This window comes from Haliotis rufescens, unplaced genomic scaffold (assembly GCF_023055435.1).
Source record: "Haliotis rufescens isolate VD_foot unplaced genomic scaffold, xgHalRufe1.0.p SCAF_7, whole genome shotgun sequence".
Classification (NCBI taxonomy): domain Eukaryota; kingdom Metazoa; phylum Mollusca; class Gastropoda; order Lepetellida; family Haliotidae; genus Haliotis; species Haliotis rufescens.
This window is the reverse complement of record NW_025964361.1, coordinates 26,136,778-26,156,397: the sequence shown is the minus strand read 5'-3', so window position 1 is coordinate 26,156,397 and position 19,620 is coordinate 26,136,778. Positions and strand designations below refer to the sequence as shown.

Below are 19,620 nucleotides of genomic sequence, written 5' to 3'. Positions count from 1 at the left end.
TAATTTAATAGTTTATGGATGTAGCATATATCACTAGTGCAATTATTTTGGATTTGATATGCCCATTCATTTATGAAAAAATATAATAGAAAGAAATTAATATATATATTTGTTTGACACCCATGTTACTTATAAAATTATCCGATATAGCGCCATTGTTCCGAACACACACCTTCACATTTTTTATATAAAGAACGCAATAACTTTCCAGTTTTGCTACGTACAAAGCCCATGTCTTTGAAAGAGGGACCACAAGTTAACCCTTTTCACCGAGTCAAAAGCCTTAGCAAAATCTACAAATAAAGCCTATAACTTTATTTTTAAGATTAAATTGACATACGCTAAGAAGAGCTTTTGCAGAAGGTATTGGTCACTTTGTATAAAATGAAACATAGTTAGTGCTCTGTAACATCATGTAGATGCTTTCATGGACAAACCCAAATTTCGTCAACAAAATTTTATAAAGTACATTGACTTTTAAGGTTCTCTCTTAATGAGTATAGTTCTATATGTACTAATAACAACAGGTCACATGTTGGATTGGACATAATACAAATTAGTTATTTAAAATCTCATGACAATTTTTTTTCTGAACTGTCGCCAATTTCAAACTAAAAGCGGCAGTGCATTAGAAGAATGCAATCGTGTCACAATTTCACCAAGTTTTCGGGAGTAGTGCACTTTACTGGGCGCACTTTTTTAGATCCAATTAGCTCTTTCCCGGCTTAACGGCTTGTCTAATTAGAACATTTAATTAGCCTACACTATACCACTGGACCATCACATGTAATTAGTGCTCGTTTAACGGATCATTAGCACCTCATTAACACGCATGCGCGATGAAGTAAACAATGAATTGCGCATGTGTGTTACTGAAGTCACACCCTCTCGATTCATCTTTTGGAGGTACTGTCCATCAAACTGAGTAACCAAATGAGCGACGAAACGTGTTAAAACGGACTGCTCAAATAGGATTACACTCATTGGATTATAGGAATCACTGTGACAAGAGTGGAAAATGGCTAACCCTAGCCGTAACCAGGCTAACCCCAAGGATCGAAAAGGGGGTGTTGGATCTCCAAGGCGTGTCAGCTCCCTGAGCATTCGAGCGTGAGCCACTGTAACGGTATAGCGAGACAGCGACAGCGCTATAGCGCAGTAATTGAGCTGTTTGTAGCAGACGAAGCTGCGCCCGTTAAACTGCATTGTGGCCAAGTTGGAGTGCACTTTACCGGGCGCACTTTTTCAGATCCAACTGACGTTGTGGGGGCTGGATCCCCAGTGCGAGTGTATCCATGGAAGCGCCAAAGCGCGGTTATTAAGCCGTTGGTAGCGAGCGGGATAATTAACCCCATACCAAAGTGTTCCACTTCAGATCCTTCAGATCCTTTATCATAAAGATACTCCTCCATCCCATAGTAAGACAGCCCAGTTGTGAGACACCTTAAAACAACAATGTCGTACCTGGTTGCACCTGTTAATCAGGTAACTAACCCCTATCATGAAAATGGACTTGTCTTATTATAGACAAAAGAAATGACTCAAGATGCTTGATACCCCCTTTTACTTTATTTCATTCAACATTTTAATTCATCCATTCCTTAAATCCATTGTTTTAACATATTCGCCACTAAGAGTTCAGTTAAAGTTAATATCACAGTTCACATCACAGTTCACATCGAGGTTGTCACACTGACACAACCTTAATCCATCTTCAGAAGTTTGCGAACAGCATCCAAGAACTGGAGCGGTGTCTTGTCACCCTGGGATAGCTGATCCTTCAGTCGGGAAAGTCGATTGTCAATCTCCTTGTACACACGCTTTAATTTCTTGCTGGTGGAGCTGCATCTAGGTCTAACTGAGATAGCTTGGTCTTCTCAGATTTCTCAATCTTCTTGATGATCTCGATGAACGTGTAGATATTAGGATGACGATGATTCAGTGATGCATTGAGGCGACTGTGGAAACCCTCCAGGTTGTTGTTGGTCCTTGGGCCGAATGTCTGGTGATGGTTCCACAGCGAAAGAGGGAATCTGGCTTCATAATCCACCCAGTTTGTGACTATGTAGTCGTTGAATTCGTCAGCATTCGGTACATCGGGAGACTGGTTCATGGAGTCAATCCACGTATCCTGAACCTGTTGAAGAGGCAGCAGAGGCAAGGCATCAGCTCGTCGGATCCACTGTTCCACAAGGAGGTTATCTCTGTATCCAACAGCAAGACCAAGCTCCTGTGTCTTCCGCCTGGGTAAAGTGGAAGAAACACCCCTAGATGTCTGAACCTTGAAACTCTGTCCGGAGGGCTCTAATGGCAGCAACTTCAAAGTCCACCTGGAATGTCTCTGGGTTGAATGGGTGGTTCAGTAGTTGTTGGATGTGGACCTTCAACTGAGCAAAGAGGCGTTGGTAAGTTGTAGTCCGACGATCAGGCATCAATGCGTAGACTAGGGGATAGGTAGTGCTTCCATTCCGTGCATGCAGTATGTAAAGCTGATTCCAAAGATCTGGGCAGGCGGAGAAAGTACCATCCATGTAGACAATGGAAGCTGACTGAAGGACTCTAATCTGATCATCAGTTGCAAGTACCAGCATCTTGTCTTCTTCACCGTCGGCAAAAAGCAGAAACCACTCACCATCATGGGTCTCTCTCCAGAGTGCTGCAATGTCGTTCGTTCGTTCGGGGATTTAACGTGTGCTTTCCGCATGTAATAAATTACATTTAGCGAATCTCGCACACGGAGAAGCACTTTTACTAGATAGGGAAAAAAGCGTAATGAATAGATAAGAAGTGCGACCAAAAAAAATGTAAATGACGTAAACCTAAAATTTTAATCTAGGGGGTTGGGTTTTGCTGGGTGGGGTGAGGGTAGTAAAAAAATAATAATGTGGAAAAGTTTGGGCTTGGGTGGGGGGGTCAAGCGTGGGAAGGCACGGCGTCGGCTGGCGAACTGGTGTGGCGAAGGAAGTTACTGCTTCTTCCCAGCCAGGAGCCTCCTGGCTAGGTCGAGCTCTTCTGGAGGAAGAACTCGGAACAGTGCGGTGGTGAGGCGGGCGGCGGCGTTGGTGATGAAGAGCGGGCTGACTGGGAGATCCCAGTCGACCAGGAACTCCGAGAGATCCTGGTAGCTGTGGATCTCGTGCTCAAACCTTTCTTCACCCCAGTACTGCACCAGCACCAAGGGTGGGCGTGGGCGGTTGCTGGGGTAAATCTTGCCGCTCTCATTCTGGTAGCAGGGGTTAGGGTGGACCTTGTGCTGCTCCAGGATGAGGTCTGCCTACTGTGCAAGGTGGTCACGGACGTCTCCCCCATCATCTTGTTCCGGAACCGGGTCGGTTTGGACTTGGCTGGTGTTGAGGGAGGGGCCTGGTGTTGTGGCGGTCTGCGTTTCCGTGGTCTTGCAGGTTGGAGGTGATGGGAGGGGGGGAAAGTCAGGGGAGAAGATGCATTTCCTCTTTCTCTTTTTCCTCCCGTGGCCAGTCCCTACCGGCGTGCGAAAGGGCTCCTCCCCTCTGGATTCGAGAGGAGCGAGTTCCAGTGCAGCTGTCGGGGGCGGAGGGGTGGTGGGAAGGCTCTCCTGGATCTCCATGGGGGAGATTGGTAGAGCCTTCTTCACTGTAGGCGGCCTGGCCTTCTGTACCGGGCGTGGTGCAGCAGGGGTAGCGGCCGGGGTCTTCTTCTCCTTAGGCTTGGTCTTGGCCGGAGCCTTGACCAGAGGCCTTTTCCTTTGGCCTAGGTCAAAGGAGATGGAGAGGGTGGATGAGTTGGACTTGTACGAAGTCCGGAGGGAGTAGTCCCCAACCCTGTAAGCCAGCAAGGGCTCCAGGATGGCAACTAGATCCCTAGGTAGCGATAGAGCGATATCTCTAATGGTAGAGCGTGGGTTGCGAGCTAGGAAGGACACGTCTGCACTCTAAGCTGATCATCAGTTGCAAATACCAGCATCTTGTCTTCTTCACCTTCGGCAAAAAGCAGAAACCGCTCACCATCATGGGTCTCTCTCCAGAGTGCTGCAATGTCGACTTCAGCTCTGGTTTTAGGGAGTTTCGGGATGGTGTGACTGCGGTGTCTGTACATGGCGCTGCCGACTGAGCTGAATGAGGGAAATATAGCTGCAGCCTCCGGATCATGTCTCAAGACCTCGTCGTTGTAGAGGGCTGGCATAGGAGTGGTTGGTTCTTCTCTTGCTCTCTTCCTTAAGCTGCCAAGGAACTGGATTCTGCTGGTGTCTTCTGGTGGGTGGTTGTGTACAGTGACATTTCTAACAAATTTCCAACTGTTGTACATTTGCCAATGTAGGTCTTAACGGTACATCGCCAATGAGTACCATTTTGTCTTACTTTGTTCTTGTAGTGGAGATATCCCTAAAAGAGGACCTGGAGAGGACCTCTTTGCCTGGTAATGAACTCAACCTGCTGCAAACCTGCCATGATTGTGCATGAAATGTTCACAGACAAGGGGGAATTTATATGTGTAATAAGTAAGTTTTAACAAAACATGCATCTCAACTTTTTGAGTAAGCTCCTCCTAGCTCCTAACTCATTTATTTCCTGAGAATATTCAAACAGAATTACTGGCCTACTCTTATTAATTAATCCGCTAACGATGGGCTGTGACCATTGTTAAGTGGGTAGACTGGCTGTGTTTGTTTAATTAATCCCACCTACTCCACTGTCTTACAATAGGTGTCTCACTAATGGGATGTCTTACTAATGGGATGTTACCTGTTTGAAGACACTTTTCCTGATTTTATTGACTTTCATAAAGCCCATGATAGCATTAACAGGGGGTCTCCCTTAGTTCTCCTCCCCAATCCCATCGGCATCTATTCCAAATCTCAAAATTCCCAAATTCTATATAAGCAACCCCTAAAACCCTCCTCTTGGGTTGCACAGACCAATTTCGCCCCTTTCGGAAACACATTAAATGGCCTGGCCGGGCCCGTGTGCGAAATACGCATCAGTCGGAAAGCGCACGTTAAATATCCAAAGTAAGTAAGTAAGTAACAGGGGTGTTATGTGGGAGAAAGTATGTGGGAATGGGAAAATGTCCCTTGCACTTCTGTCTTTATATGAAAAATATGAAATGCAGTGTACGTATAAATGGTATGCTCACATCCCGGTTTAATGTTAATCGAGGTTTAAAACAGGATATTTACTTTCGCCAATTCTTTTTAACATTATTTAATGAAGGATTTGCTTGACAAGCTAAATGAAACTGGTATTGGTGTTTGTGTTGATGCTATTTGCTTTAGCATATGCTATTGAATACTTGGTGTTGTTTAATTGTTTCCTAATTAATAATGACACATCCAAGATTGTATACTTTAGAAATGTAAATGTTCCAAGAACAACAGCTAGTTCAAGTATTGATAACTCGGTTTTTGATATTGTTGATTGTTATAATTATCTCGGCCAACTGCTCACAGAACATCTTGATTACAATGCTATGGCAAACGCAGCAGCTAAATCGACTAACAGAGCATAAGGTCCTTTTATCTGTGAATATAAGGCAATTGGAGGTATGCAATCCACTACTTATTCCAAATTGTATGATACAACGGTTTGGTCAGTCTTGATTTATGGGACATCTATCTGGGATCATCGTGAAATGCCGTTCACGATCGTGCTTTTTAGATTAGGGTTTGGTATATACACTAATACAATAATGTTTCTATTAATAGACATAGGGGATGGATTCGTCCGATAGTTAGTGGATGTGTATTGTTAGACAGTATTGGGGCTTTACTGAAATGTCATTTACATTAGATAAGTGTGTTTTTATCGTCTGAACGGTATGCTGAAAGTTCCGTGTGAGAGCAAAGATGAACGAGTGGGGTCTGAATATTTCAGAGAATGTAAGCGTGAAAATTGTAGTTGTACGTATGCAGGATATTTGCATGGAAAAGTATGTGTCGGATTGGAATGAACTGTGATGCAAGCATGGCGGAAGAACGGGTGGTAATAAATTATAGAAGTATGGAATATTTAAAGATGTGTATGCGTGTGAAAGCTATGTAAGTATGCATATGCCTCGGTCTTACCGCTCTATCCTCTGCAAAATTTAGGTACTGCTCCTCTATAGCTGGAATCAGGCGGATTATGAATGTGAATGATTACTTATATGAATCTTAATGAAGGCGTGTGTTTTAAGTGTAATGAAAGCATTGACGACGAACGTCAAATATTGCTGCATTGTCCCTTGAATGGTGATTTGTGTGAAAATGTAAACTAAAAGGTCAGTTCTAGCAATCCAAACTTCCTCGAGTTATGTGATACCAATAAACATATTTTACATTTTAAATACTATGTATATAGTACCGCTAAATCCTGCTTTTTTATTCTCCAACGAAGAAAATATGTTTTATTTGGCTAGTGATCAGTATTATAATTATTCTATATACCCCTTTTACACCAATATATTCATACTGTATATACTGTGATATATTTTACGTCTCTCGTAACCCTTAGCGGGTGGCTCACTTGTATGTACTGTTATATGTATCTGTGTAAATATGTGTGTGAGATAAGAAAGTAAACAATCTGTCTGTCTTTCTGTTTGTTGGTAAACTGCTCTGTTGCCAAGTTTGTATTTATGAGCGGATTATCAAACATAGCCAGTGCACACGGAATACCTTCAGTGTAAGGTTCTACCTTAGTAAACTCCTCAGTCCCACTGTGTAGTTGGAGTTTGAGCACAACAGCATCAATAACAACAACAACATCTCGTTCTTACAACACAATAGCAGCACTCGTCTGTCTCCCAGAACCACGAGACCAAAACTAAAAAAGGAGTCCAACAAGTCCAGAATGATTTGGCAAGGCTACATTGTTTGGGGTCCATTTGGAATATATATTTTTTTGTACTTTGCAGATATATATTTTAATAAGATTACTTTATTTCTGGGACTAAATGCACCACCAAGAACAACGCAAGCACCAACAACAACAATACATACACCCCGCACCAGCAGCAGCAAGTACAGCAAAACAAACAACAGCAACCACCAAACACAACAACAGCACATGCATCCAGCACTACCAGCAGCAAGAACAGCAAAACCAACAACAGCAACCACCACCAACAACAGAACATGCATCCAGCAGCAGCAAGAACAGCAAGAACAGCAAAACCAACAACAGCAACCAACAACAACAACAGCACATGCATCCAGCACCCCCACCAGCAAGAACAGCAAGATCAACAACAGCCACAACTAAACACAACAGCACATGCATCCAGCAGCAGCACCAGCAGCAAGAACAGCAAAACCAACAGGAGCAACCACCACCAACAACAGAACATGCAATCAGCACCACAACCAGCAAGAACAGCAAGATCAACAACAGCCACAACTAAACACAACAACATCACATGCATCGAGCAGCACCAGCAGCAACAAGAACAGCAAAATCAACAACAGCAACCGCCAACAACAACAGCACATGCATCCAGCAGCAGCAAGAATAGCAAAACCAACAACAGCAACCAACAACAACAGCACATGCATCCAGGACCCCCACCAGCAAGAACAGCAAGATCCACAACAGCCACAACTAAACAAAACATCACATGCATCCAGCAGCAGCACCAGAAGCAAGAACAGCAAAACCAACAACAGCCACCACAAAACACAACAACAGCACATGCATCCAGCACCACCACCAGCAAGAACAGCAAAACCAACAACAGCAACCAACAACAACAACAACACATGCATCCAGCACCACAACCAGCAAGAACAGGAAAACCAACAACAGCAACTACCAAACACAACAACAACACATGCATCCAGCACTACCAGCAGCAAGAACAGCAAGATAAAACAACAGCAACCACCAAACACAACAACAGAACATGCATCCAGCATCACAACCAGCAAGAACAGCAAGACCAACAACAGCCACAACTAAACACAACAACAGCACATGCATCCAGAAGCAGCACCAGAAGCAAGAACAGCAAAACCAACAACAGCCACCACCAAACACAACAACAGCACATGCATCCAGCAGCAGCACCAGCAGCAAGAACAGCAAAACCAACAACAGCAACCACCAACAACAACAGCACATGCATCACGCACCACCAACAGCAAGAACAGCAACCTCTCAACCGTGCTCATAGGAGCTCTCCAGCTAAATTCAGATGCGGAGTGACGCCTTTAAATATAGAGACTGGACGTTACACAAACATACCACCAGAAGAGAGATGTTGCTTTAATTGTACAGAACAGGTGGGAGACGAGATCCATGTTTTACTTATCTGCCCTTTATACGACGACGTGAGGGCTGATCTTCTGAATCGCTGTAGTCTTAAATTTACTTGTTTTAATAATTACTCTAAAAGTTAAACGTTTACACAGATTCTATCAAACGTTGATCTTATTTCTTGCGTGGCCCAAACCTGCCATACCATTTTACCAAAGCGACGTTCCATTTTATATCATTGATGTATATATGTATATATCTTATCGCTGTGTATTACTGTTTATTTTTAATGACATATTGTCTCTCGTAAGTCGTCTAGCGACTGGTTGTAGAATTTTATGTGTTTACTTCTTTTAATACATTTTAAATGTATTCTACGAGTGAGACATAACTTGTCTGTCTGTCTTCTAGAAGGCCACTGCCGTTCACGTAACCTAGTAATGCACGCAACTCTCGTCGACAACGGCTGTCAATCTGCCTGCTACAGCCATCATACAATCCTCCCTCTCACAAATGTCGTTCAACTGTCTTTTTCAAAAGAATAATTGTAAAAACTTCGTTATCAGACCGACGTATATCGTATACAGTACTCTTATTTGATAAAAGAAAAACAGTAAGTAAGATAATTGGACCATCAACTAGATGTTACATTCCTTAGATCAGCTATGACCTGTTTGTTGACATATGCACTAGACATAAGATTTAAAGACTAATAAAATCAATTTTAAGACAGTACAAACAATAACTATGAATAAAATCTGTCTTGGCATCATCTGTTGTGTTTTAGATGATGGTTATGATGTGTTATGTTAAGACGTTAGATAAGGGAGGATAAACATTAAAGTGTTTTATGATACACGAGATTTGGGAACACTGCTATGAGCAATATGATTAAGCAACATATTTTATAGAGAGAATGGTGGAAACAAATTGAAATATATTCTAATAATATTGCACTTAACAACTTGCATGTGCACAAGCAGACCCCAAGGTTAGGATATTGCATAGACAACACAAATATATTTGACTGTTTTGAGTTATTGTAGACTGACGAATAGCAAGTGTTTTTCATGCTATGTGTATTCTTCACCACACACATTACAAATTCAGATATACCACCTGTGTGAAGCATTATGGAGCAGAGAACTGACATCCCAATTATTACGTGCATTCACAAACGGGAGCAATATAATTTTTATGTGTATGCCCTTTCCTCTGAAAAATGTAACACTAAAGTATTTTGAATTGCAGTAAATATAGTAATGAATAAAACTCGGTAATTCAACGTTTCTTGTGGTGTCTCCGATAGAAATGATTTTTAGTTTATTGACAGGTTTGATTAGTAGGGATTATCTATAATTTATCTGCTAATAGATTTTTTTAATTGTTATGTAATAGCACTTTTACTAAAATCATGCTGTTTCTTTTTGAATCGGGTATGAATAGTTGATTCGTCTAGTTATACATTTTGCGATTCTTACCCGATCAAATGATTCCAGCAGAGAGTTAAACAAATTATTTTATTATATACATGTATTGTCAATTGGAGTAGATACTTACATCACTGTGTCACAGAACGCAGAACTGATAACATCCAAACATGTATTTAGTGCACAGAGAATCACTGCCTGTATATTCCTGCTAAAACAAAGAGCCACCATGTATGCTGTGTATACGGTGCAACTGTGTGTCCACATGCACAGTCCCAGCTGGCTAACGTCCCATCTCCCATCAAATCAGCTCCATTTTTCAAGCATTATTTCATTTCCGAAGTCATTTTGAATGAAAGGAATAAGATAGAAATTCGTTTTATAATAATATTTACCAAACCTACATGTATTTTACCAAATTAAAAAACTTATACACCCGTTCTACATTTCGTTGCAATGGACCTGGACCATTCAACTCGCTCGCGAAGGTCGTAGGTCGTATAGGACGTTCAAGTAAATACGTTTACAGTGAACATGTGCATACATAACTCTCAGCTGCATAATCGATACTCATGATAACAATTATTCTCGTTCCTACATGTCTAAATCTGCAAGATGACAGGCACAATCCTTCCTTGTACAATACATTATCATCATTTTGTTCTCGTTCAATCTATTGTACTTTCAAGTCATTGTACAGTTGCCAGAAGTAATGGCGTGGTATCATGAATGAAATTACAATATGAATAGTGAAAAACAGTCACCATATGGGATGTACATGTATAAATTGTCTTTCAACGCCACGCTTGTGCCGACGCCCGGGGGAGATAAAACTAACTGGTCCCATAAAAGGGACAATCAGTTTTGCCGATACTGCACAGTAGCTACGCGCAGTGTTTGCGTAGCTACGAAGAAATTTTACAAACATTCTGCGTAGTCCCCGCTGAGATTTTGCGAAATGTAGTATAAAACCCTTGAGTCGTAGTGTAGTACTACGTTTTCACTGCTACTTTATTCTTGTTTAATGATACTTTGTGACAGCAGTTAATATTCTTCGTTGATGCATTGTCATTTCTGAAAATAGGCAATTCAATTCAACTTTTATCAGGTGCATATAAAAAATGTTCACTTTATTCATGGGCGGCAACACAACTTGATTCGGTTAAACACAATGTACCAGTTGACATCATGCTAATGCTGTACTATTGTTTGAGCAATGTTAGAGGGTATGCTATGGTTACATGCATGTTTCGGGGTTTGTTTTCCTCTTGCTTATTTTCTGCCCATTATTCTTCAGCACACAACACGCAGCACACACTCATAGAAACGAGTTGCAACATACGAGGGGAGTTCAATAAGTTTTGCAACTTCAATATCAGACCAAGTCGCAGAATATCTTTTGCACTTTTATTTTTCAATATAATCTCCATTCACCTCAATACACTTATTCCATTTGTCCTTCAAGCTTTTAATACCACTTTTATAGCAATCCGCAGATTGGCTCTCCAACCACGCCTCTGTGGCAGCATTTATGTCCTCGTCATCCTGGAAGCATCTTCCACGTAGGGTAGATTTCATTTGCCGGAACAGAAAATAATCACTGGGGACTTAGTCTGGGCTGTAGGGTGGATTATTTAACTGTCCGAATCCACATTCACATAGATGGATTCATGGATTTTTTTTGCTTTGCATCCCTCCTTGGTAAGGAACTTTATTATACCGCGTTGTTCATGTTTGAGAGAATCCATGATTGTGACCACCCTTAGGTGAATAAGGCCATCACATCTAACTTATTGTTGTGTCTGGAGCTTGTTATGACACATGTCAACCTGATGTTATGACTAGTGTCACACCTGCCACAAGCTGACATTGTTTGTGTAAACACAAATTCCCAAGTTGCAAAACTTATTATTTGTAACCTCGTATTAGTAACCTCAAAAAATAAAAAATGAAAGCGACAAAAACTATTCCCATAATCATAAGAAATATTTACTAAAGGCAGAGTCCATTGTACGATTCCGACTATATCATTAACATGTGGGTATGAATCACCAGTGTGTGATGATACCAGGCGTCAACACTGATTTCTTTTATTTCTAGTTCAGGTGCGTAAATCAGTGTAAGGAGTTTGGCTCTTTGGCTGTTATTGAAATACCATGAAGTATTTACGTCCTGCTTTTGAGACGATCCTTCTCTTAGTCCGGATTAAGCGAGACACCTGCATGCTTGATTTCGCGAAACATTCGCACGACGTTTAACATTTTTCAAACGGGTTTCATTCAGTAGATCTCCTTTCAGGTTCCCTCTTTATGAGCACAGTTCTACATGTTCCAATAACAACAGGGCATACAGGTGTGGAGTAGTGCCATTTACCGGGCGTGTTGGATCCGGGCGTGTCGCGCTAGCGCTATATCGCGGTGATGGATCTGTTGGTAGCCTGTGCTGCTGCACCCAGTGTGCCGCTGCACCCAGTGTACCGCATTGTTGCCAAGTTGCAGTGCACTTCACCGGGCGCACCTTTTAGATCCAATTTGAGCTGTAGGTGCTGGATCGCCAGTGCGAGTGCATTCGAGCGTGACTGAAACAGTACAGCGAGACAGCGAGACAGCGAGACTGCGGCAGCGCTATAGCGCAGTAATGGAACTGTTGGTAGCGGGCAAAGCAGCCCCCCGAAACTGGATTGTTACCGTTACCGTGGCTCACGCTCGGATGCAACAAATGATGCTCTAACAACAAATAAAGCATTACCACCATCAATCATAACAGTTTAACACAAGAAGAACCACCAACAACAAAAACAACAGCACCACCAACAGCATAAACAACAACACCCCGTTCCACCAACAGCACAAAGAACAGCAACAAAACAATATCAATAACAACAGCACCACATTCCACCAACACAACAGCACCACTCGTCTGTCTCCCAGACCCTTGAGAACAAATTAAACAAGAAGTACAACTCAAGTTTAGATTGATTTGGCAAGTCTAGATTGTTCTGGGCTCCATTTGGATTTTTTTTATATTTTGAAGATATATCTTTTTGAATAAGATAACTTTATTTCTGGGACTAAATACAACAACAAAAACAACACAACAGCATCAACAACAACACTATAATCACTAATACAACTGCAACAACAAAACTAAACGCATAACGCAACCAACACCAACAACATCAGCACCAACATCCAGCAGCAGCAGCAAGAACAGCAACCACCACCAACAACAGCACCAACATCAAGCAGCAGCAGCAAGAACAGCAAAAACCAACAACAGCAAACAACAACAACAACAGCACATGCATCCAGCACCACCAACAGCAAGTTAGGCAAAACCAATAACAGAAACTACCATACACAACAATAAAGTCATAGTGATGTTCTCGAGCAATAAAGTCATAGTGATGTTCTCGAGCACAATACCTGGCTTGAGTATGCACAACAGAGCATGATGCTTGCTTGACAAACAAGACTGAAACGGGATTGTTTAATATGCATGTGATCTGTGCTGCAGCATATGGTTCAGTGAAATAGGAATATGTAAACGTGGTTCAATGCTTCGTTTATCGTTCATGTTTGTCAGAATTGTAAATTGACTAAAGAGTAAAGAGTTGACTAAAATAAAATAATGCCAATTAAAATAGTATTTTTATTTACGTCACAAGAGTAATTGTAATTTTGAATTGTAAGCACTATACTTAAAGTCTTCAGAGTAAGGTTTATATCTTTTGCAAGTGAATAAAAACATGTGCTGTATGAAGAAACTATCACTCAGACTGTCAAGGGGTTCATAAATTGTAATAAACTATAATCTGTAACCATGGTAATACATGTCGTAAGAGGCGACTAACGGGATCGGGTAGTCAGGCTCGCTGACTTGGTTGATTCATGTCATCGTATCCCAATTGCGTGGATCGATGCTTATGATGTGAATCGTTGGATTATCTGATCTAGAAACGATTATTTACAGGCCGCTATTATATAGCTGGAATATTGCGGCGTTAAACTACAAACACACAAATACACAAACCAACCAATGATTGATGGCATGAGAAAGTCACAGTGCAAATATATCGAACACTTGCTGATACAACGAATGATATACAGACCTCCCAAAGTGCTATAATGCCTCATATCAGCTTGAAAACGTCAACGCCAAAGAATAATCAGTCTCCACCATCTACCGAAACAGATTTTCTTTGTAGAAAAATTATTTCTCAAGGAACCAGTTCACAGGTTTTCAAATAAGACAGATACTACAGGAGTTCATACAATGTTATGTCACCCAATCCGACTCTGAACGCGCATGCCAGTAACCCAAATGAATTTGAATATACGCAAGATGCATATCAGATGAGCTTTGTGGCGTGACCTACATAGGCGGGTCTGTTGGCGACTGTCATACATACAACCACTATTCATACCTGCTACACAGCCTTGTACGCGACGGTTAAGTGTCTACTGAGTTCAAGATGGTTGCAGCAATTTTCAACTGGGTGGACATTTTAGTCCTAATTATATATTTCCTGTTTGTGCTTGCAGTCAGTTTGATGGTAAGTACTTAGAAAAGCATTTTCTAACCCGTTTCTACTCTGGATTTGACTTGGTCCCAAATTGATGTTTTTCGGACTAGGCGCGTTATGGGATCGTGTCGTCATGCTCGATAACTTGGTTGAAGCGTATCAACGCATGCAGCTAACATATATTTGGAATTGTCACCGGATCGTAAACATATTTTAGTTCTGTGTTTATTCCCCTCTATTTAACCAAGCCGAGGATATTCATTCGTTAGAGTGTTGAGTGGCGGTTGGGTAGCCTAGTGGTTAAGGCGTTCGTTCTCCACGCCGAAAACCTGGGTTCGATTCCCTGCATGGGTACAATGTGTAAATGTGTGAACCTAAGTTCTGCTGTCCATCACCGTGATATTGCTGGAATATTGCTAAAAGCGGCGTAAAACCATACTCACTCACTTACTATTATCTCTCAGTGTATTTTTTATCGTATTTATTGTCATCTATACTCACATACTCTCTCTCTCTCTGTGTGTGTGTGTGTGTGTGTGTGTGTGTGTGTGTGTGTGTGTGTGTGTTGCCATTTCTGAAAATAAGCACATACCAATTATTGCCATGCAAGACTACATTTCTGATAAATATGCACGTATGCTCCATATATCATTTACATTCGTGTCTTGCCATATCAGTTGTCAGCTAAAGTCTTTGATAGGCTTTAGAAGTTTGAAGTTGTGAAAACATTAAGACTTTTATTTTTAAACACATTAAAGTTTAGTTAGGTTCTTTTTCATTTCCCCTCGTTCACCTTCGAAATCCTTGATTATTATATCAATCCAGAGTTCTGAAATTCCGTGACAATGTTGCTGAACAGTAGAATCTGATGGACGTATTGTGCAGAACGTGTTTGACACTATGGGTTCCAGGACCACTAACACTCTGAGCTGAAAAAGTTTGGTCCTAACCGCCCCAGCATCTACAAGTTTGTAAGCTTGTAGACATCATTAAGAAGAAATTAACAGTCCCATGCTGAGACCTTTCCCAAAATTCAGGCCGGTGGCAGGCTGCCAACAAAGAGAAGAAAATATCGCAACCCCGAAACAAGTGTGTGCTCAGTCAAACAATGAACTTACGACCGGCAGAAAACAACTCCAGTTGAGTATGCCGATGCTGTATCTCAACCGTGTTGGCCTGAAAATTTAAACATGCTCATTAAATCCATAATCGTATAATTATATTTAATAGGAACCGTGTCTTAATTTGTTCTTGCACTGTATCATATCGTGTATTTCATCTGTATATGTGTAATGTGTATATGTATAAATGACTACACTTATACCGCATATTCTGCAACAGACTATAATTAATCACCTTATTTTTGTCTCTCCATTTACCATCATATGTAACAATTAACTGTGTACTAATTACATGTTTTAATGTTATCAGTTTTGCGATCTGAGATACAGTGAGTGAGTGAGTTGGGTTTAACGCCGCTTTTAACAGTATTCCAGATATATCGCGGCGTGTCAGCTTAATGTGGGAGGAAAGCCCGAAGTGATGCAGGTCTCAGACGTTTACCACTTCGGTGAAACCCACGAGCACGGGTATGGTGCTGACAAACCTAGAAACATAATCGGGGCGAACCGGGATTCGAACCCACAATCATAGGTTTCTGGCGTGCCCAAAGGACGCAACTCTGCACAGCAAATCGCGGCGCCTTAGACGACTGGGCCACCCGTGCCCCCCTGAGATACAGTGATGTTAGAATCTTCTACGATTAACAATACATGTATATAATAAAATACAAAACGCTCTGCCGTAATTTTTTGTGGAAATCATTCGATCAAGTAAAAATGACTGCGTGACAAGACAAATCAACTATTTATACCCGATCAAAGAAAATTTCTAACAAGCAGATACATTGGAGACAGTGACCAGACTACATGTACGTAATCCGTATCAATCAAAGGTGTAAAAAAAAACTGAAAATCATATCTGTCGGAGACCTACCAAATTACCAAGTTTTATCATTACTATATTTATTACAATGCAAATACTTTAGTGATGCATTTTTCAGAGGAGAGGGCATACACACAAGTATATTGCTTCCGTGTGTGAATGCAGGTGAAACTTGGCATCTCAGTTCTCAGTTTCATACCGGTTGTATATCTGACTTTGTATATGGAACCATGCGTACAGCATGACAATTACTTACTATTCGTCAGTCTACAACACACATAACACGGTCAAACAATTTTGGACACCGCTCTTGCAAGTTATTTAGTACAATAATGTTTTATTAAAATCTATTTCAATTTGTTTTCACCATTTTCCCCTTTTCCATGCATGTTTATGTTGCTACATCTTATTGCTCATGTTCTCAAGTATTATAAAACACTTTAATGTTTCTCCGTCCTAATCTAACGTTATAACATTTCAGGTAATTACCATCATATAATACACAAGAGATGATACCAAGACATATTTTATTCGGTTTTATGGTCTATGCGGTCTTACAATTGATTTTATTAGTCTTTAAATCTTATGTCTAGTAAATATTTTCACAAACAGGGCTGTTAGCTGATATAAGGAAGGTAACATCCAGTTGAATTCCCAGTTGACGTACTTACTTTTTTTAATCAAATATGAGGACTGTATACGACATACGTTAGTCCCTTAACGACGTTTCTACAATTAATATTTTGAATAAGCCGTTAATATGCCAGTTGTGACAGGGATGATGGTATGGTAGATGTAGCAGACAGATTGACAGCCGTTGTTACGTGCGCCACTAGGTAATTAGTACGGCATTGACCTTGTTGATTAATATATACTTTGAGGATTTCTGTGGCCAGTGGCGGACGTAATTCAAACTCCTTCCACACTGACACCGCATCAAATATATTTGTGTACCGATTACATATTATTAACTATTATGGACAGGGTGGGGTGGTAGTTCACCGGACGACACTGTGTATATTGGGCGGCTCCTTTGATATCTCCTCCAAACATGACCCCATTAAACGATGATACACATCTCGATGAATATTTCAAGGCACTAATTCATCAGTCATAAACATTTTTTTTGGTCTTTGTGCTTAATATATCCACATATCAACGAAAATTTGTAAAACATGTATCCACAAAATAAATATACATTTTCAGGCTAGGTATTTGCCCACAGCAACACCTGCATAACTGTTTATTCACGCATGGTGTGGTAGATCGTAATTGACCGAGAGCAGGAATTGTAGAATCACCTGTAAATAAGGCCGACACTGTAATTAGATACACTGCAAAAACACACGGAAACATAACAGTCAAAATAGGGTATTAGTTCGGACGTCATTCTTGTCACTGATGCGTCACGTTTGGAAATGTCCTCCATATGTCCACCGTCAAATGTTTTGAAGCTTTACCAAGGTCTTGAATGTTGTGTAACCCTGATCAAACAACTTTTGAGAACGAATCGAATGGCGCTCTCTGTCATCTTCATGGAAAGAACATGCTCGATTGTACCTCAGAGTTGTGTAAATGTAGACACCAAAAATTTTTAAAGTGAGGGGCTGCTGGATTATTGCTGGACGTAAAGGGAAAGGTGACTACTGGAAACTTGAAGTCACCCCTCTTGTCAAACAATCTTGTAAATAGTTTTTTGTCACTCTGAATCTTATGAAACAGATTTGGCGGTTTCACGGATTTCTTATATTTCTAGTTATTGAACGACATCAGGTCATCGATATACCTGAAGCTAAAGCTAAACGCCTTAGCCAAATTTCATTATTTTGATTTTGCAAATATGAGCAACAATTCTGATTCATATGCGCAAAGAAACGGATCAGCGAAAAGATGATCACAGTTGGTGCCCAAAGGCATGCCTACATCTTGCCAAAATATCTTATCTCAAAATTTCACATAGATGTTATCAATGAGGCAGTCCAGCATGTCATACTTGTTCATCTCGGTATACTCGAGATGACATATGCTTTCAATTTTCACAAGTTGTACTGAACCTTTGAAGATGGCGTAACTATATTAATGGTCATCACCTGTTTTATGTCACTACATGTACACGAAAAGACATTTCCTTGTTTGAACCTACCCCATGCAAATAGGCATGTTATAATATCCTGATCAACACGCTAAAATAGTGATCAAGTTAACTAAGTCGTGTCATCCAAGCTCAGTGATGAAGGAAGGTTCATTTTCCTCTTTTACCTCGCTATGGTATGGCTACAAAGGATGGCTACGAAGGAGAATCCGATATTCGAACCCGCGACAAGACCCGCGATGTTTTTTCGCAATACATGTCTTGTTATTTGTCATCAGATGGGGCTTATTCTGAACACCCGGTGTCAATGTAATTCCACCATGACCCGAGGCTGTACATAGGTTCCTGAATATGTCACTTTCAATTCGTTTCATTGTATTTCCTTTTCTTGCGTTGAAATAGGACTGTGAAAAAACCCTGACTTGGCATTGACGATACGGTCAAGGCATGTGTCATGTGAGGTACTTGCACAGATTAAAACACACATACGCACGCTCGCACGCACGCACAGAAGCAAACACAAAATATATTTCATTCTATCAAATATTGTAGACTCTATAATAGTCACTGTTTAAGCTAGTCTGTTTTTTGGTAATATTGGAATCAAAGGGTTAGTCGTGCCATGACAGTCAACAGATATAAAGTAAAGCCTTTGTTGCACGTGTGTGGAGAGGTTTTTTTATACATAGGCTTTCAATTCATTTCATTATCTTCATCTGGTAAATATCCATTTACTGACGTGGTCTCAGAGAATGGGTGCCTGTTCGGAGAGCGGAAGATCGGGGTTCGATCATACCGAAAATATCATACGTTAAAATATGGTACTTGTTGTTATCCTGTCTGAAGCTCGGCATTGCGGGGATGCAAGAACTGGTTGCTCGGAGTCAGTATGGTGTGTCTGAGCGACGTATCCATATTAAACTGGAGCATGGTATCTCAGTGGACAAGAACTATAGAACTAGCAAGTCCGGCCACGTATACGCAGCGGCACGCACGTGAACGCACTTGCTCAATATTGTCATAACCTTGAACGTGATCTGTTTGCATTTCATTCAAACTATGCAGGGAATGATTTTACATATTTACAGTGAACAACACGTGTGCATCCACTTGGGTTTTCCTCTTTTCACAGTCCTTAAACTCTTTTAGCTGGTACATGCTGTTATCTAGTTCAGTCTAATCATATTGAGTGAGTCAAAGTTCTTTACGGGTGCTGACACTATATCGGGGCCTGTTAATATTCAAGTCTGGACACCTCAGGGTTACGGTTTCACACACGATAACGATCGGCTTTGCGATTCATACATCAATGAACACACAGGGTTACTCCTTCTGCGAAGGCAGAAGGCGACCTCTTAAACACTTAATGCAACAACATGTATGTCATTTCACTATGGCGAACGTTCAGCGAGTTGAATACAT

At 41.0% G+C, this 19,620-nt stretch overlaps 1 protein-coding gene across 2 annotated transcripts in view; it reads left to right on the top strand.

Moving 5' to 3' along the window:
* LOC124137497 (sodium/myo-inositol cotransporter 2-like) overlaps positions 1-19,620 on the top strand; it is a 62,884-nt gene that overhangs the window by 8,252 nt on the left and 35,012 nt on the right. The window contains exon 1 of one of the 2 annotated variants that reach the window (XM_046503828.2): positions 14,042-14,192. The exons of the other annotated variant lie outside the window; for it this stretch is intronic. Coding sequence (XP_046359784.2) covers positions 14,112-14,192 — 81 coding nt within the window. The 5' untranslated portion in view covers positions 14,042-14,111. Of the gene's footprint in view, positions 1-14,041; positions 14,193-19,620 lie in introns of those variants that run through there. 2 annotated transcript variants of the gene reach the window in all.